The 17855-nt window shown below is 35.4% G+C and overlaps 5 protein-coding genes and 1 non-coding gene across 6 annotated transcripts; 3 read left to right on the top strand and 3 right to left on the bottom strand.

The window, feature by feature from the left end:
* Positions 1-1843: 1843 nt before the first annotated feature.
* LOC148563544 (uncharacterized) lies at positions 1844-2856 on the top strand. Its single transcript, XM_088486586.1, has 2 exons — positions 1844-2163; positions 2413-2856. The coding sequence occupies exons 1-2, from the start codon at positions 2088-2090 to the stop codon at positions 2526-2528; spliced, it is 192 nt and encodes a 63-aa protein (XP_088342712.1). The 5' UTR covers positions 1844-2087; the 3' UTR covers positions 2529-2856.
* Positions 2857-4366: 1510 nt separating this feature from the next.
* On the bottom strand, positions 4367-7032 carry LOC107640314 (Survival protein SurE-like phosphatase/nucleotidase). The gene is made up of 9 exons (XM_088486582.1): positions 6899-7032; positions 6717-6811; positions 6571-6635; positions 6431-6474; positions 6009-6086; positions 5614-5767; positions 5052-5225; positions 4816-4875; positions 4367-4726 (listed from the first exon to the last, which is right to left on the bottom strand). The coding sequence occupies exons 1-9, from the start codon at positions 7027-7029 to the stop codon at positions 4616-4618; spliced, it is 912 nt and encodes a 303-aa protein (XP_088342708.1). The 5' UTR covers positions 7030-7032; the 3' UTR covers positions 4367-4615.
* Positions 7033-7676: 644 nt separating this feature from the next.
* LOC107643248 (uncharacterized) lies at positions 7677-8892 on the top strand. Its single transcript, XM_016346843.3, has one exon. The coding sequence runs from the start codon at positions 7677-7679 to the stop codon at positions 8724-8726; it is 1050 nt and encodes a 349-aa protein (XP_016202329.1). The 3' UTR covers positions 8727-8892.
* On the bottom strand, positions 8871-9492 carry FDC1 (2Fe-2S ferredoxin-like superfamily protein). The gene has a single exon (XM_016346844.3). The coding sequence runs from the start codon at positions 9490-9492 to the stop codon at positions 9049-9051; it is 444 nt and encodes a 147-aa protein (XP_016202330.1). The 3' UTR covers positions 8871-9048.
* A 4647-nt stretch (positions 9493-14139) lies between these two features.
* Positions 14140-14243, bottom strand: LOC148563543 (small nucleolar RNA R71). The gene has a single exon (XR_015885226.1). It is a non-coding gene; the product is annotated as a small nucleolar RNA R71 (small nucleolar RNA).
* Positions 14244-15550: 1307 nt separating this feature from the next.
* LOC107640313 (uncharacterized) lies at positions 15551-16366 on the top strand. Its single transcript, XM_016343844.1, has one exon. The coding sequence runs from the start codon at positions 15551-15553 to the stop codon at positions 16364-16366; it is 816 nt and encodes a 271-aa protein (XP_016199330.1).
* Positions 16367-17855: the final 1489 nt, after the last annotated feature.

Genomic DNA, 17855 nt, shown 5'->3' with positions numbered 1-17855 from the left:
ATTAAAACAATGATAATATTTGTTATCGATAGTTAAAAATCGTTAAATAATAATTTAATTAAATATATTAAATCATTTAACAGTCTCAACTAACAATTTTATATATATAAAGATAACAGGAGTGAGTTTTCATTTATCTTTGATGATAGCTAACTAGAGTTAATTCACCTACACTAATCACAGTTCCTAGGAGTTGTTGGGTTTAGTTTTACCTTTCAAGAGATGAAGAGAATATTGAACATAAAACAAGAATGAAAAATAAAAAAAAGTCAGACATTGCAAGAGCAATTAATTGGAACACAACAAATAGATATTACATAATCAAATTAAATGAATCATGGGACTGCGAGGCAGATCAGAACATGAAAGGGAAATCTGAGGAAGCTGTTATTATCGAAGTTCCGTTTTGTATGTGGTACCACAATTTCTTTAATTTGTTGCAACTTTAAAGTGCAGCTTTTTATTCATTTGACCACCCCCTATTCAATGCTCTACACTCTTCACCCTCCGATCCTCCATTTCTTAATCCTTCTTCATTGCTTCTCCGTGCGCTTCTTCTTTCCACCCTGACACACCCACCATTTTCTTCCCATTGTCCACTAGTACTAGTACTCTTACACTTTTACTCTTAATAATAATTAGAAAACATAGTGACGACAAACATGTTCATTTACTAATGAACAAAAAAGGCATAATTGGGCTTAATAAGCTTCCACGTTAACCCACTTCTTAATGAACTACAAAAAGCTCGAGTCAATGGGTATTTGGACTGATAATCGAGCCCAAATGGTTATACATGTAAGCCCAAATTGTTATATGGATTCACTCCAAACTAATTAGTAATTACCGGAGATTAATAGTTTCTTACGCCATCAATATTAATATAATTAATTAAATTGAAATAGTTAAATTATTATAAATTACCGAATATATAGGTTTAGTTTTATTCTATAAAGTTGTATTTTATATGACATAATAAAATATATATATATATATAATTCAATAATTAAAAAAAATATATTTGAAGATATGAGATCTGATATTGACGAGAGTGTTGTGTGTTTAGGGATGGTAATACCACTCGAACCCGCGGATACCCATTCCGCCTCTATCCGCTCGGGGCGGGGCGGGGTCGGATTTAGGTAATACCCGCCCCTACCGTCCCCGATATATATAAAATATATATAATTTTAATATATAATATGTATAATATATGTAAAATAATTAGTAAATGATTAATAATATTGTATCATATTTAAATTTTTACTTTAATTTATGTTATGTATGTGATGATGGTTATATAAATTTTGAAATTTAATTTTATTTATTAGATTTTAATAATTATAGGAGCGGGTAAGGACGGGGCGGGTTCTATACGGATTGTTGTACGGCGGGACGGAATCGGGTAGAGCAAAAAGTCCACCCATTGCCTTAGCATGATAATTGGAGCATACCAACCATTTTAACATGCTTAGATTTAGTGAAGAGGAAGAAAGAGAGAAAAAAGGTACATGGATGGGAGTGACGTGTGAAATCTGAGTCAGCCAAAGAATAGCTCCACAAAATGTGTCTACTCTTGGAAGGCACCCTAGTGGAACAGGTGGACAAATAGGGTTGTGAAGCTTCTCGGAGACTCCTAAAAAGGGAGATTGTACTTGCTTGAAATGCAAGAGGGGAGAAGAGGATCCAATCCAATCCATGTGTCAATTAGGAAATAGGAAACCTTCCTAGTTTGTGCAACATATGCGCCAAATGATGGTGAAAACATAAGACATTGTCTTCAGCCAGAAGCCACTCTTTAGGTAAAGGAGGAAAATGGATGCCAAGAGAAGCTTCTTTTCTTTTTTGTTTTTTAAAGTGTGAGAGGCAGAGCTCATTGGTGGAGTGCTTTCTTCTTCTACTATAAGGATTAAAAGCTTTGAAAGTGACAATGTACCAGCAACAAATGTGAGTTTCATGAGATTGTCAAACTGTCCCAAAACATTAAAGGTAAATCAATTTATCTATCTCCACCCTTGTTTAAGCAAAGGGTATTATTATAGAGGTTATTCCTCTCATTTGCATGAGCCACACACCCTCTTCACCAAATGGGGTGGCTCCACTCCCTCTTCTCTCCACTCAAGAAGCTTTGGTTCAGGATGCATTCCACCACTCAAAACAAGAGTACGCTATCCATTTTCACTTTCCATATCTGCATTATTATCCATGTTTTCACATTCTTTGTACCTGTGCTTTTTTGCATAATAAGTTGCTATTATTCAAACACTCAATGATATGCAGCAAGAAAATGCATAGCTGCATGCATCTGAATTCTGGAAAAAGTGTTTCTCAAATCTCAACACACTCAGCTGCATATGTGTACTTAATTCCCATTTCCTCAAACATTTTTGGTGAACATTATTATTATTTCAGGAAGAGGGATATACATTCTGTATGAAGATGTCAAATCTTGCCCCTATGAAGACGTGCACGTCCTCTGGTCTATACTGGTGGAATCAAATTCAGCTTCTTTGCCATCCAAAAAATAAAGGCTATGAACGAAATGGAACTTAGAAGAGGATCGTAATAATAATGTACATAAAGTATTTATCAATGTTCATACACACTCTTTTCTTTCTTTTCTTTTACTTTTTTTTTTCCATCTTTTTTAAAGCATTCTAATTTCTAAGTGCTTATCAACAGTCCAACACTTTTTTTTTTCTCGCATATTTTTAATGGTGCATAAACTTTGAGGGTGGGTAAGAGGAATTGAATTCCTCTCTCTTCCCCTCCTTTTACTTTAAAAGAAAAAGATCATCAATAAGTTTTCTTTTTAATTTTATTTATTGGTAAGCTGTCTACGTGGAACAGTTGAGATGGTCATTTGTTCCTTCATTTCCCATTTTTCCTTATTAAAGTTGACTTATGAAAGCCAAGGAATGGATAGCTCAACCAAAATATTAAATATATATTTTACAAGAACAACAGTGTACAAAGTTGTGTTGAACTTGGAATAAACTGATAATAAAAGAAGGCAGATACTGAAAAGTGTTCTACTCATTCTACAATAAGTTGTGATTAATTAAATGTAGAATGCAATATTCTTCTAGACAGAAAATTATATCTGTACGAAAGTTTTATCTTATTTTTTTAAAATAAAACGTAGAATGGAAAACTAATGGGGATCAAACTCATCTAACTAGCTTTAATAACCAAAAAAGGGGAGGACAACATTTATTTCCCACACTTGTTTTGAATCAAATCCATTGTGGGCACTGATAAACCTGGAAACACCAATACTGAATCTAGGACTGGTTTTATATTTTAAGCAGAAATATTCCGCATGCCCGTGCTTAAGAATGAAAGGTCATTGGCGAGCGAAATTCTTAAGTGCTTAAAGAGTAAGATAATATCCTTGTTCTAAAAGGTTTATCTTTTTTCAATTTAAATTTTAAAAATTAATAAAATGAAAATTAATCTCAAAATGTTCCACATGATTGAAATGGAACAAAATAAATGGCGCATAATAAGAGCATTCATTTGTTCGTAGAGCACACAAAAAATTCTCAATTGACCTCGCTAAATTACAAGTTCTTTTCAAAATTTCAATACTTAACACAGGATTCGCAGATTTAGTTCACAAGAATAAAATAGTAGGGCTATGGCACCATAACAGACATAACTTAACTTTTAAGATTTAGGGGGGGAGAACATAAATGTACTTGAGGATTCAGCCGTGCATTATGGAATTCACACATGCATATATTCAACCCTATTATTAAGTGTTAGGTTGGGGAGGTCGTCATCCACAATCTACAATTATATCAATATAATATAAGTTGACAATGGTGTTCAACTGAGTTTAAGAATTGTCCCATATTAGCAATTTATGTGTTATGCTACATTAGATGAAAATATGGAAACAAGCTCCTTTTTTAATGTGATAAGGATCGATAGAAAACTATGCCAGGGTAAGGGAAGAAAGGAATATCTAGAACAAGACGAACATAATGAAAAAAATTAGCATAAACTCTCTTAACGAAACACTAATAAAAGGTTAAATACACTGCAATGACTGGCCAAAATACAAAATCTTCAGTGACAAGACATCTCTATAAATGAGAAGGCAATATATTGAGGGATTTTTATATTCGTTCATGAATAATGATTGATTCATGGGCTAATTTAGCTTATCGAAAATGGGCTTCCACATTCATTCAATCATGCAACAAAATGTGATGAAATGCCTTCATTGTCAAATGACAAAAAATAATACTGGAGCAACCGGACTGCTTCGCATCTAAATAATTGATTTAGCAGCATATTGAGAAATCAAACTGACACCATGGACTAATATAAAGGGTAATATAGGATTGCAAATTAGAGATTATCAAGTAAATGCTGGCTTAGAAGTTTTTATCACTTTTAATAGCTTGGCACGGCATTCTCAAATGCCACTTTCAGTTATTTTATTAAACACATTACATAACACTGACTAAATTTTCCATTCAAATCAGAAGAATCATCTTCATTCTTAACCAGCGAGGATGCTGAAAATGTAAATGCAACAATTGCTAGGTATAATTTCAATAGAAGCTGTCATATACACTACAAATACATGACAGATCTTACAGGATTATAAAGCTGATGAAGAGGGGAGTTCAGTGACACTTTGTAGCCATTCTCTAAAATAGGCCTGACAATCGACCTCTGCTGGTGAGAGAGCAGCAAGGGGAGTCACAGTAATCTAAAAAGAATGAAATTGCTTTCTATGTCAGCCACAATTTTGTATTCAACAAATGTGATATATAGTTATATTTATTATTATATACTTACATATCCTTCCTGTAGAGATTTGTGATCTGTATCCTCATGATCAAGTACATAACCTCTTACCTAAAATAGTTAAAATCTTAAGAGTATTACATCATGTTCAAGCACAACACTAAGGTGTGTAGAACTTGTAACAACGGGAGGAGTTCATCAAGAGGTATTTGATGATAACCTACCCACAAGTGAATAGCAAGAGTTTGAAGTAAATAAAAAGAGAGAAAAGAATGAAAAGAACCCACCTCTCTCGCAAACAAAAGTTGTTCTGATGATACAGATGATGTGCAAGTATCCTTAGGTGTTTCTGTATCTATATTGGTCATATCAGATGACATTTTTCGTTCTTCTGTCTCAGAGGTGACCTGCTTCCATCCCATTCTTACAATACTATTACCCTGCTTAGTCAGCTTGTAACCCTTTTCAGAGGCACAAAACACAAATTAGTTATTAGTGATTCTATGATAGAAGTTTAATAAAATATTGGTCCATATAATATCAATTTTAGTATAGGTTCCTATAATTTCTTACCATATAGATTCTGACATTCATGGATCAAAATCAAGATAAATTATACTACAGAGTCCAATCCTTTATGAAATAGGGACAATTTCTATCAGCAACTACATAACTAAAACCCTAAAAGTGCTAAAATAATAAGGACCATACTTAATTGTAGGGACAACAAATCAAATTTGTGATACTATGGAAAAATATAACTTTCTAGAAAAACAAGACTAGCAGAGTATAACATGTTAACCATTTGTCGCATATGAAACACATATTGCAAAGATTGTCATAACAAACCTTATGATTAGCAGCATTGTTTGGCACATCTATATTCAAGAAACATCTTTGAGGGAAACTTTGGTTCTTTATCTCAACCAGTACAGCACTTATGATAGGTATGCATGCTTGTGCAGCAAGAGTGAAGTCATGTACATTACTCTTTCCCTTAACCCTGCCCGTACCACAGACTCCAAATGATCAAATGAAAAGTTGTTGCTCATTTTAGTAGGACATAGAAGTTAGAACATAGATTATTGGAATAGCTCATAATATGCTTGACCCTTAATGATATTACGTTTAGACATTGATTCTGCAGCTCGTTACAATTATAAGCTAACAAAATGGTTGCAAACTTCACCCAGAAATAAATATCCAGGATAAATAAAGCAATTTAGCCACAGAAGCGTACATACCAGTCATATGAAACAGAGATAGCAGGTATACCATTGAAAAAAGCCTCGCGAGCTCCTGCTACAGTGCCCGAGTAAACACTAGAAAGGGAAATACTTAGTACAGCCATGGGAAAAACACTTTCTTAACGGAGTTTTTAAGCAACAATGGTTGTTTTCTAGTTGCTTTGCAAATTATAATTTTGTGCATCTCAAATTGCAGGGAGTTAATGATGATTACATCGTCATATGGAGTAAATTACATCTACTAGGCATCTTTCAGTTAGATCAATTGCTATCAAATGGAAAATGCCAATTTTAAGAAGGGATTTGAAAACTGCCTCCGAGTCATCCTCACTTGGTTGGCAAAGATGAATGATTTGCAGCTGAGAGCCCATTAGATTGAATAAAAGTGTGCAGTTTAGGAAGACAAGAGTGTTACATACATGTGATAGCCACAGTTGCTACCCTTGTTTATGCCACTGACTACCTGTGCAAATGGATACAATAAAGAAAAATATGGACGATGATGATAGCTTATAAACAACAACAAAGGTCTGAAATGAGAAGGGAGAGGGTAACCAACCAGATCAGGTACCGTAGGAAAGAGTGCTTTTGAAACTCCGAGCGAAGTACAATCAGCAGGAGTCCCTGCACGTTGCGTAAAGAGAGACGGTTATGAGAAGAAAGGAGAGATGTGTATTCTGATTCAAAGGAACGGAATATTGGAACCGGAGACGGCGAAGGCGGTGGTTCCGTCAATGTGTACTTGCTTTGCAGCTATCGGGTGGAGCCAAGTGATGCTGTGGCTAACTGCTGACTTCTCACTGCAAAATCAACATCATCATCATCATCATCATCTAATTCTAATTCTAAGTTAGTATGAAATGAATTAAACAATTGATTGAACGAACCTATCAGGAGCGCAAACTTGAATTTTGAAGAGATTGGTGGCGACAAGAGAGTGAACCAAAGCTCGCAAGCCAGGAGCATCGATTCCGTCGTCGTTCGTCACCAGAATTGTTGCTCGCTTATCCTCTTCCATCTCTCTTCTACTTTTAGGTTTTAGCTGCCTCCGTTTTTTTTTTTAACTAAGATAGGAAATTTGATTGATATGAAAATATTGGGTCCAAATATGAGCCTCATACATCAGCAATGTCTATGGGATACCCCACCAAATGAACACACAGCCAAGACAAGAACCAGAACATAACTTTCCTCTTATCTTTCCCTTCTTCGAAAATCTTCATAGGGAGCTCAGCCTTGCCTTCAAAAATATGAGCGTTTCTAGCTTTCCATATGTGCCACAAAAGGTAGGCTGCTTGCAGAATCATCTTTCCTCCATGTCTCTGAAGTTTGAAAATTTCAGTTAAGGCCAACCACCATCTCCATGGGTTTGTGCCTTGGTTCAAGTTGGGGATCGCTAATCCAGAGTGCTGCCATATCAAAGACGACTGAGGACATTAATCAAGCAGTGTAAGGTATTGCCTCCATTTTTCGAGTTTGCACTACATCTCAGACAAAGAAAGGAAGGCGAAAGTTTGAGGTTTCACAATCTCGAGTTTCAGTTTCGCGCAATTTCTGTCCCTGCACGCCAACTGTTCGGTGTTTTGCTTCTTTGAGAGCTTTAACATTTTGGGTCGCACTATTCTCATGTAAACGGAGCCATCCAGTTCTGTATCCAAAACTCCGATGATGGTGTTCTTCCTCGCAACAAGAGCTGCTTCCTTATACAACCAACGTTTTCTGTTGAGAAAATCCAGTTTCTGGTTCAAGTATCTCACCGCCATTCCCAATAAGGATGATGGCCATGGAACTGCATCTGTGCCACCTTCTGAGAGCTCCCCTACCCTTCATCTTTCACCATTTTTATCCAATTTTGATCACCCTCCAAGTGGATATAACATAGAGCTTGTAGATGGTGATGCTTGGGGTGTCTCATCTGGGGTGGCACAAGCCTGGCCAGGAAGGCATTCAGCTAGATCAGCAGCTACTACATTTGCACACCATGGTATTGATGAACCTGTTGATTGTAACCCCTCTCGTGTTGAGGATGACATGGATTTGGAAGATATAGATAACATGAGGGTTCGTGGGAATCTGTTCTATAAGCTCGAGCGCAGTTCCAAGGAGTTTGAAGAGTATAATTTAGATTTTCAACGCAAGAAATCTTCCAAGAAGAAAGACGAAAAGAAGGAAAACACTAAGGAAGCAAAGAAAGCTAAGGAGTGTCCAAATCCAAATGTGACTTCCAATTCCAAAGATAAGCTTCCGAAAGATCATATCGCAACAAGAAGCAGAATTGTTATGGTCCGGTTGGATGAAATTAAAGATGTTTCTCCTGAGAACAAGAGGCAAAGGACTCCCACTTTTAACCAGCTTACGGGTCCTTATCATGAACCATTTTGCTTGGACATTTACATATCTAAAGGCTCTGTTCGTGCTAGCATTGTTCATAGGATAACTAGCAAGGTTGTTGCAGTGGCACATTCCATTTCTAAGGATATGAAGTTTGACCTGGCTTCTACCAAGAACAAGACCACCTGTGCTGCTGTGGGTGCCATTCTGGCTCAGAGAGCACTGGCTGATGATATTCATGACGTGATTTACACTCCAAGAAAAGGAGAAAAGCTCGAGGGAAAGCTTCATATTGTTCTCAAGTCTATCATTGACAATGGCATTAATGTGAAGGTAAAGATCAAGCAAAGATTCAGGAGATCAATTAAACCCCATTCTACCTAGGAGTATGCTAGTTCTATTAGCATTATCTATTGGACTATTGGTGGATGGATTTTAAGCATTTGGAAACTGTGAAGCGCCATTTTTTATTCCACCCTTGTAACATGTGAACAAAGTTTAGTATTTAAATAAAACTGCACTTCAGTCTTGATCCTAGGTAAACCATAAACATTGTTTCAACATTTGACTAGAGTCAGATATATCTGTTTCATGCATCAAAGAAAATGCCGAACAATTGAAATATACATTAAAGGAAGAAAACTCAATGGCATTGAAGAAAACCCATTAGCAGGATGGAATTACATCTAGAAAAGTGAAAAGTAGATTAGTCATTTGAGGTGGCCAATTGGAGGGAGAGGAGCTCATCCTCCGGGATAATCCTAATATGGCAATCGGAGCGAGGGTAGGCAGCACACAAGAGGGCATAGCCGCGGTCGACGACATCATCGCTGAGCATACCATCGCTCTGATCAACAGAGCCACTAAGAAGACGAGCAGGGCAAGTCATGCAGACACCAAGCTTGCAATCATAGGGGACATCCAAGCCAGAGTCGATTGCCTTCGAGAGTATGGTCTCATCAGGTTCCACTTCAAGATGGGTGGACTGCCCCTGATGCTCAATCAACACTTTATAGGACCGCACAATGAATGATGAACGTGAAGCAAGGCGTGGCCGCACACTGTTGAGCTTGGTGGTGGTAGGGTGGTTTTGTTTCAGAAGAGCAAAGGATGGTTTGAGCGGAGTTGGAGTGAAGTGAAGAGCTGCCATGGTTTGCGCTTTAGACCGATGGGGCGAAGCGTGTGGTGCTGAAAAGGATAAGGCTTCTGCTGCTTGTGCGCTTCTTTCCCGTTGTTAATTATATTCTATATTTTATATTCTATACCCAATATAAAATAAAAAATATAAAATATATGTTAAAAACTTAAAATATAAATATATATTAAAAATAAATTAAATTACATATATATTTATATATATTAATGATTGATTTTAGTAATTAATTTTAGTATATAAATGATATTTTTTGTATATAACTATAGTAGTAAGAATATTGATTGATTATATATGCTGAAAACAAAATATCAGGGAAGTCACTAAAAAAATCGACCATTTAATTATTTTTGTTAATTTTTATAATTTTATTAAATTTATAATTAAATTTTTATTTTTTTAATTAAATTTTTGTATTATTTTTAATTTTATAATTAAATTTTTTTAATATAAAATATATTAAAGTTAATTAAATATTTTTTTGTAAATTAAAAATATTTATAATTAAAAACATAATTAAATTTTTAATCGTATATATTTTAAGAAAAATATTCTATTAATTTTAATATTTTTTATATATAAAAAATTTAATTAAAAAATTAAAAATAATATAAAAATTTAATTAAAAAATATAAGAATTTAATTAAAAATTTAATAAAATTATAATGAATAATTAAACCAAAAAAAGCAAGGTGTGACCCCTATTTTTAAGTTACCAAAAAGGGCATGGTAATAATTTCCTATTTTATCCTAAATTAAAAGGGGTGAATTTAAAACTAGCTCTATAATTTGTATGTATTAGACACATCATCTTTTATGAATTAATAAATTTTATTAAATAAAAATTAAAAGATATTATAAAAAATATATTAAATTATTGATAGATTTTATATATATAGAACATATTAATACATATATATATAAAATGTATAAATATAAAATATGTAAATACATATAAAATATTTTTTATTTATTAAGATTAATTACTATACAATGTTATTTTTAATTAAAAAATATAAAATAACTAAATTATTTTATATTGCTTAAAAATAATTAGGTTATTTGTTAAAAAATAAAAAATATAATAATAATTAATTTTGTTAAAAATATAGTATTATATAATATAATTTTTCTCCAAATATTTGTAAACATGTATTTTATGCAAAATATTATATATAATATTATTTTAATAAAATTAACTACTTATATAATAATATATTTTTTAATGTGAACAAAATTATTCTCTGATATTAAAATGTTGCTTTTTTATTTTTTTACACATTTAAATTTTTTTTAATTTCTTTATTTATATTAAATAAAAATAAAAAAGTAAACAATTTACATGACTTATTTTTATTTTTGTTTTTTTACCTATATTTAAAAAAAAAATCAAATTGAGTCTTTTGGCTAAGTTGTAGAACCTTCTTAGCATAATTCCAGAGTCAGATAGAATTAATCAACCTCTCGATTATTCTATCATCTTGCTCTTGTTCTCGCTCTCGCTCTCTTGCTCTTACTGTCCCTCTCTATACGACACCGTGTTGATGATGATGATAATGATTAAGTTTGCTTGCTAGGTATAATAATAAGAACAAGTGGAAATTGGAAGAGAAAAAAAAAAGATGTGCAGTGATTTTTTTTCAATTTTTTATTTTATTTTAAACAGCTAACTAACCATCCTTAAATTTCAACCTCTTCACTTTATCTTATATTTTAAGAAAAACTTTTTTATATATATATATGATATTTTATATTAATGAATTAAATTTAAAAAATAATATACTAATCATTTTAATAACTTTTTAGATAAAATTATTCAAGGAATAAAATATAAAAATTTTGTTAATTTATTTGTTATCTTTATTAACAGATTACTTTTTTTTTAAAAATACTACATTAGATAAATTTGACACAAAAATAATGGAATAAAATTACAGAAATTATTTATGTTGTTGGTTTATTATTGATGTTGTGTCTGTGAGACAGGGGTGAGATAAATTCTGTGTTTTTGGCCACAAAATTGATACTGCAATTTTAAACAACACCTGATCAAGCACCTATATTTTTGCAACACTGCTATACTGTGGATTTCGGGATGGTTCATGTTCTGTAATATTTTTTTGTGTATTTTGAGATGTTCATGTTCTGCACTCTATTTCCTTCTCCTCTCATATAAGAAATACCCCCTCTCTTCTTCTCGTAATATTTTTTTATATGACAGAGTATGAGTGCTGTAGATAAAAAGTTTGGTGATTTGATACAACAAGTTAATGAAGATGCTACCAGAATAATTTTTTTATACAAAAGTGAATTAGAGCGTGATGGAAAGTATTATGTTTTGAACTCTGCTAGAGAGACAATAAGAAATCTGATAAACCACTATTTTATGGTATATTTTGGATTGAATTGAGTGGATTTTGTCAACTATTCTCACATATATTCATGTAAATTGCATGTTTTTGAAATTCCTTCCTAATTTGTGCTTAAGAATGAAAACATGCTTTCTAAGCCTTAAAAATGTTAATTCTTAATCTTCTCTTATTACCATTCAATGCCATGATGTGTTTGTTGAGTGATCTCAAGTTTATAGGGCAGGAATGTCTTAGAGGATGGAAATGAAGCATGCAAAAGTGGAAGGAACAGAAAGAATACAATATTTGAGAAGCTGGTGACGACGCGTATGCGTGGCTGACGCGTGCGCGTGACTAAGTACAGCGTCCACCCGACGCGTACGCGTGGCCAGTGCATTATCCAAGCGACGCGTACGCGCGACAAGCATCACGTGCCTCATTAAATAGAAAATGCTTGGGGCGATTTTTGAGCTGATTTTTTGCCCAGTTTTGAGCCTAATTTGAGGATAAGAGGCTCGGAGTGAAAGAGAATGGCATGAATCACCACACACTTTAGTTTTAGTTTTAGTTTGAATTCTAGAGAGAGAAACTCTCACTACTCTCTAAGTTTTAGTGTTATCAATTCAATTTCACTTGGATCCTTTGGTTAGATCTGTGCTAATTCCAATTTTAGATTGCTTTAATTTGTAGTTTCCATCCTCTAATTTCATTTAGTGTTCTTGTTATTCTAGTTATTTTGGATCTTGAATTTGGATCTTGTTGAGATTGATTTCTATTAATGCATTGAGGAATTTCATGTTCATTGTTGTTAATTGCTTTGTTATTGTTAGTTGTTTGTAGTGGATAGCTTTAATTTGAATTGCTTTCTCAATAATGTCTTTTATTCTTACTCACCAAGTGTTTGAGAAAATGTCACTTATAGCTATGGAGTAGATTTCCACTCTTGGCTTGGGGGTTGAGCAATTAGAGACTCTTGAATTGTCAAAGTCTTTTGTTGATTGATAATTAAAAGTTGCTAGTTGACTTGAATTCTACCAAAGCTAAAGCTAGTCTTTCACTAGGATTTGACTAAGATGTGTGGATTAGAGTCAATTATACCACTTGACTTTCCTTCATTGTTAGAAGTTAACTAAGTGGGAGCAATGGACAATTCTTGTCACAATTAATGATGATAATGAGGATAGGAATTCCAATTCTCACTCCTAGCCAGGGTTTTTACGTTGTTTGATTGTTAATTGTTAATTGCTTTGATTTCTAGTTGTTTACTTCTCTTGCCTTCAACTCCAAACATCCCCAAGGAACCCCTAACCAATGATGTGCATACTATGGCAACTCCTAGGAAAAACGACCCGGGATTCCACTCCTGGTTATTGATTTTATTGTTGTGACACACTTTCTAACTTTGATTAGAGGATATATTGTTGGTTTATACTATGCTTACAACGGAATTCTTTTAGTAAATTCTATACCGACATTTATCTTCGCGTCAAGTTTTGGCACCATTGCTGGGGAGTTGCATATGTGTGCCATGTTATTGGTTGGTGTAAATATGTTCATATGTGAATATTTGTACTTTCCTTGATTGTTTGCTAGTTTGGTTATTAGTTAGGATTCATTTTTAATAGCATTTAGTAGTTACTTTGCTTAGTGTATTTTGTTGTCATTAACTCTATGTTTCTATCATTGAATGACGTGTTCACTACTGGATCTGAACTTAGCCTCATTTGATCCCAAAATTGAAAGGACTTTATCTCACATTAGGCAAACTCGGCGTCGGTTAGCCTTTGGAGGTGGTGAAGGGGTTTCTACCAATTCACCAACCTTATCCGAGGTTGAATCAAAAGCATCATTTGAGGAAGGAACTATCTACTCTTCCATTGATACTATTAATATCTCTTCCATTGATTTAGGTACCGATACTATGGCCGCTCCTAGAAGAATCACTCTCAAGGAGGCGAGAGCTCCGGACTTCATCCTCCAACCATTTCAAATGCGTAATCCGAATTTGAATGCCGATTTTGAGCTAAAGACCGGGTTGATTAATCTACTTCCTAAGTTCCATGGTCTACCCGCTCAAGATCCCATCAAGCACCTTAGAGACTTTCAAGCAGCTTGTTCAACTACTAGGCGGTATGGTGCGAATGGGGTTGCCATTTGGTTATATGCCTTCCCATTTTCTCTTGAGAGAAGAGCTAAAGAATGGTTCTATACTTAATCCGAGGAGGTTGTCACTAATTGGAATTTGCTTAGAAGGGAGTTTTTGGATAAATTATTCCCACCGGAAGTGACGGATAGGTTGAGAAAAGAGATTTCATGTATCATTCAAGGTGACTCGGAAATTCTCTATGAGTATTGGGAACGCTTTAGAAAACTCCTTGATTCATGTCCTCATCACATGATTGACGATTTGGTGTTGATTAGGTACTTTTGCCAAGGCATGAAACCTCAAGATAAGATCCTTTTGGATGTTTCGAGTAACGGCTCTTTAACGAAGTACAAAACGGCGGAAGAAGCATGGCAACTCATTGCCGATCTAGCCGAATCTACCCAACATGCAAGACAAAGAAACAATCATCCAAGGGCCATCAATGAAGTTTCCTCTAATGAGTCTGCCCTCACCAAGACCTTATGGGAGATGACCACCATCCTCAAGCAAATCCATCAAAATCAACAACAACCTCCTCCACAACAACAATACCAAATGGTAGTCCCACAAAAAATGTGTGAAGTTTGTGCTTTTAACTCTCACTATACTGATGAATGTCCACAACTCTAAGAGGAGAATACCGTGGCAGCCACCAACGCTTACTTCAACCGTCTAAATCAAGGAGGTAACTATCAACAAGGGAAAAATTATAACCAAGGGTGGCAAAACCAAGGGTATCAATACAATTACAACCAAGGAGGGAGAGACAATGGTGCAAGTCAAAGGGAAAACAATAATTTTCAACAAAATCGCTATCAACAAAATCCTCCCTACCAACAACAAAACCAAGGTCAAAGATACCAACCACCTCACCAAAGGCAAGCTCAAGTGCCTCAAATTACCCAACCACAAGTTCCTCAAATCACCTACCATTCTTCTTCCTCCAATCAAGCTCCAACAGATGATACCCTTCGCATTATTCTTCAAGGGCAAAGAGAGCTTCAAACCACACTCACCTCTACTCTCTAAGAGCTTATATCCCGCTTACCTTTACCCTCCAACAATAACCAAAGCGCCTTCCAACCTTCAAGCTCAAGTGCACTTCCCTCTCAACCATTGCCCAACCCAAAGGGTAGTATCAATGCTATCTTATTTCGGTCCGGCACCATACTACAAGAGAGGAGCTCCAAGGAATCAAAGGCGAAGGAGGCTACAATTGATGAAGACATTGTTGAGGTAGAGGATGTAGAAGATGAGGAAGAGGTACAAGAAATTGTTGAAGAGGAAGTTGCTCAAGCCAGGAAAAGTGGCTCCAAGGAAGAAGATATCTTTAAAGAAGCCATGCCAATCCCATTTTCCATTTTGACAAAGAGGACTAAAAAGCAAGTGGAGCTAGATCCCAAAATGGTAGATATCTTCAAAAAGGTTGAGGTAACCATTCCCCTTTTGGATGCTATTCGCCAAGTTCCTAAGCTAAGTTTTTAAAAGATTTGTGCATGAACAAGGAAAGATTAATGAATTAGAAACTATTCCTTTGGGTAGCTCAATTTCTACTTTGATGGGTGCTATACCAGAGAGATGTGGCGATCCCAGTCCTTGCTTAGTTTCTTACACTATAGATGATGTTGAATTTGTAGATTGTATGTGTGATCTTGGTGCTTGTGTGAGCATTATGCCTTTGTTTGTTTACAATGAATTGGACCTTTCACCATTGAAAATATCGGCAGCTCGTTTTGTTTTAGTCGACAAGAGCATTATATCTGTGGCCGGTATTGCTGAGGATGTCTTAGTGAGCATCAAGGGATTAATCTTCCCAATTGATTTTTACATCCTAGAGATGCTTCCTAATGACTCCGGGAAGCCGTCATCCATTCTATTAGGGAGGCCTTTCTTGAAGACTTCTAGGTTTAAGCTGGATGCATTTTCGGGCACTTATTCTTTTGAGATTGCTGGTAAATCCGTGAGCTTTAATTTGGATGAGACTATGAAGCATCTGCCGGTGGACCGTTCTATCTTCCGGTGTGATTTGATTGATGAAGTTGTAGTTGAGATCCACCATGAGACTCCTCATGAGATGAGTATGAGTAAAAGTCTAAATGTGGGGAAGAATTGTGACTATGATGTGGACTTCCCACCACCTCCACTATTGCAAGAAGACTCTAATGAGGAGTTGCAATCTTTCGCTCTCCAATCAAAGTGTGCCTTCTTAGAGGAAGATGAGGTAATTGAGTCGGAAGAAGTGAATACTAATGTATATTTCACCCAACCTCCTAAATTTGATGTGTTTTATAATGAAGAAGGCTTAGAGGAGGTTGATGAAGGGTACTACAAAATGTTGAAGTGGACTTTACCCAACTCCCCAAATTTGATTTGATTGATAATGAGGAATATTTAAAGACAGTGGATGGGAAAAATCTACAACATGTTGATGAAGAAGAGTCAAAACACCAAGAAGTGAAGGTGCTCATGCATGAGCAAATTGAGTATATGACAATTTCACCAAGGAGCTTCATAGGCCCACATCAATATGCTATCTTGGAAACAGATTCTCAACTTCAAATCCTTCTTGGAATGCTAAATGGTGAGCAAATGAATGTTGAGTGGCAAAGAGATCAAAGTCCATCAAAGAAACCAAATCAACATTTGAGGTCTAAGCATGGTGCAACGAAAAGATGAGGGGATTCCAAGGTGTAGTAGGGTATCTCAATAGGAATTCAAGAATTATGCCATCCACACGGAATCATAAGGATCACCAAGAAGAAGTTCTTGAAGACTTAGCGGACCTCACTTTGGATCCCAAAGAACTTGTGAAGGCCAAACATCGGTGGAGACTCAAGAAGGAATGGAAGCATAGACCGTCATAACAAGAGCTCATTGACCGTCCAACTTAAGGACGTTAAAGAAAAGTGTTAGGTGGGAGACACCTCAACATGGTATGATCTTCCTAGTTTGCATCTTCTTTAACTTTATTTTCATCTTTTTTAGTAGAAATGTTTGATTAGATATAGTAGGAGTTTCTTGAATTTGATTAGATATGTTGGCAATTTTGTGGTTGCCTTGAATTTTTAAGTGTTTTTGGAGTATTTTGCTTATCTAGGTGCCTAAAGTGTGCTTAATTACACTTCCCCTATATTATGAAAAAAAAAGGGGCACCTCACATGTGCGTGTGCCTGGCGCGTACGCGTGACCCTGAAAACACCACCATACCAGAATAGTGCGGGGAGGGTGCTGCTGCATAGTTCCAAAACAGAGAGTTGTGCTGGAATCATGCGGGTGGGGTGCTAGGCGCACAACCAATGCCACGCGTACGTGTGGCTGACGCGTACGCGTCATCTATTTTTTCTCCTACCCACGCGTGTGTGTGACCGACGCGTATGCGTTACACTTGTTTCATGAATTGTGAATTTTTTATGCTGAAATGCTGCTGCTGCATCGTTCAAAAAGCAGAGAGTTGTGCTGAAACCATGCGAGTGTTGTGCAAAGAGCACGAAAAGTCTCCACGCGTAAGCACGACTTACGCATACGCGTCACCTTCTCTTTTCTGCTTCTCACGCGCGTCATAAGCGTTTTCTCCCTCCCACACGTACGCGTGACTGACGCGTACGCGTCGCTTTCTGAATTCAAATAAAGGGCGCGCTGCCCTGTTTCCTTCTCTTTACTTCTTCCTTCTTTATTTCTTTCCTACTTCTTCTTCTTTCTTTCTTTCTTCTTCTTCAATTTTCCATTTTTCACCATTACTCACTTACATGTCTCCATTTTTTTACCTTTCTTTTTTTTTTAAAAAATTTACTTCTCCACTTCTCTCTTTCTAATTTTCATTTGCTTGTGATACTTGATCACCTTTGTTCTTGTTGTTTGAGATT

Source organism: Arachis ipaensis, chromosome B5 (genome assembly GCF_059453495.1).
Source record: "Arachis ipaensis isolate K30076 ecotype BB chromosome B5, ASM5945349v1, whole genome shotgun sequence".
Taxonomy (NCBI): domain Eukaryota; kingdom Viridiplantae; phylum Streptophyta; class Magnoliopsida; order Fabales; family Fabaceae; genus Arachis; species Arachis ipaensis.
The sequence above is the reverse complement of the archived record's forward strand: the minus strand, read 5'-3'. Positions and strand labels throughout refer to the sequence as shown.

Excerpts from the sequence above, each read along its gene's own strand:
- LOC148563544 (XM_088486586.1), top strand. The coding sequence starts at position 2,088 with ATGGGGTGGCTCCACTCCCTCTTCTCTCCACTCAAGAAGCTTTGGTTC. Across the intron at positions 2,164-2,412 it reads TTCCACCACTCAAAACAAGA|GAAGAGGGATATACATTCTG; the intron begins GTACGCTATCCA and ends TTATTATTTCAG.
- LOC107640314 (XM_088486582.1), bottom strand. The coding sequence starts at position 7,029 with ATGGAAGAGGATAAGCGAGCAACAATTCTGGTGACGAACGACGACGGA. Across the intron at positions 6,087-6,430 it reads AGCAACTGTGGCTATCACAT|TGTTTACTCGGGCACTGTAG; the intron begins GTATGTAACACT and ends TTCCCTTTCTAG. Across the intron at positions 4,876-5,051 it reads AACTTTTGTTTGCGAGAGAG|GTAAGAGGTTATGTACTTGA; the intron begins GTGGGTTCTTTT and ends TAACTATTTTAG.
- LOC107643248 (XM_016346843.3), top strand. The coding sequence starts at position 7,677 with ATGATGGTGTTCTTCCTCGCAACAAGAGCTGCTTCCTTATACAACCAA.
- FDC1 (XM_016346844.3), bottom strand. The coding sequence starts at position 9,492 with ATGGCAGCTCTTCACTTCACTCCAACTCCGCTCAAACCATCCTTTGCT.
- LOC107640313 (XM_016343844.1), top strand. The coding sequence starts at position 15,551 with ATGGGTGCTATACCAGAGAGATGTGGCGATCCCAGTCCTTGCTTAGTT.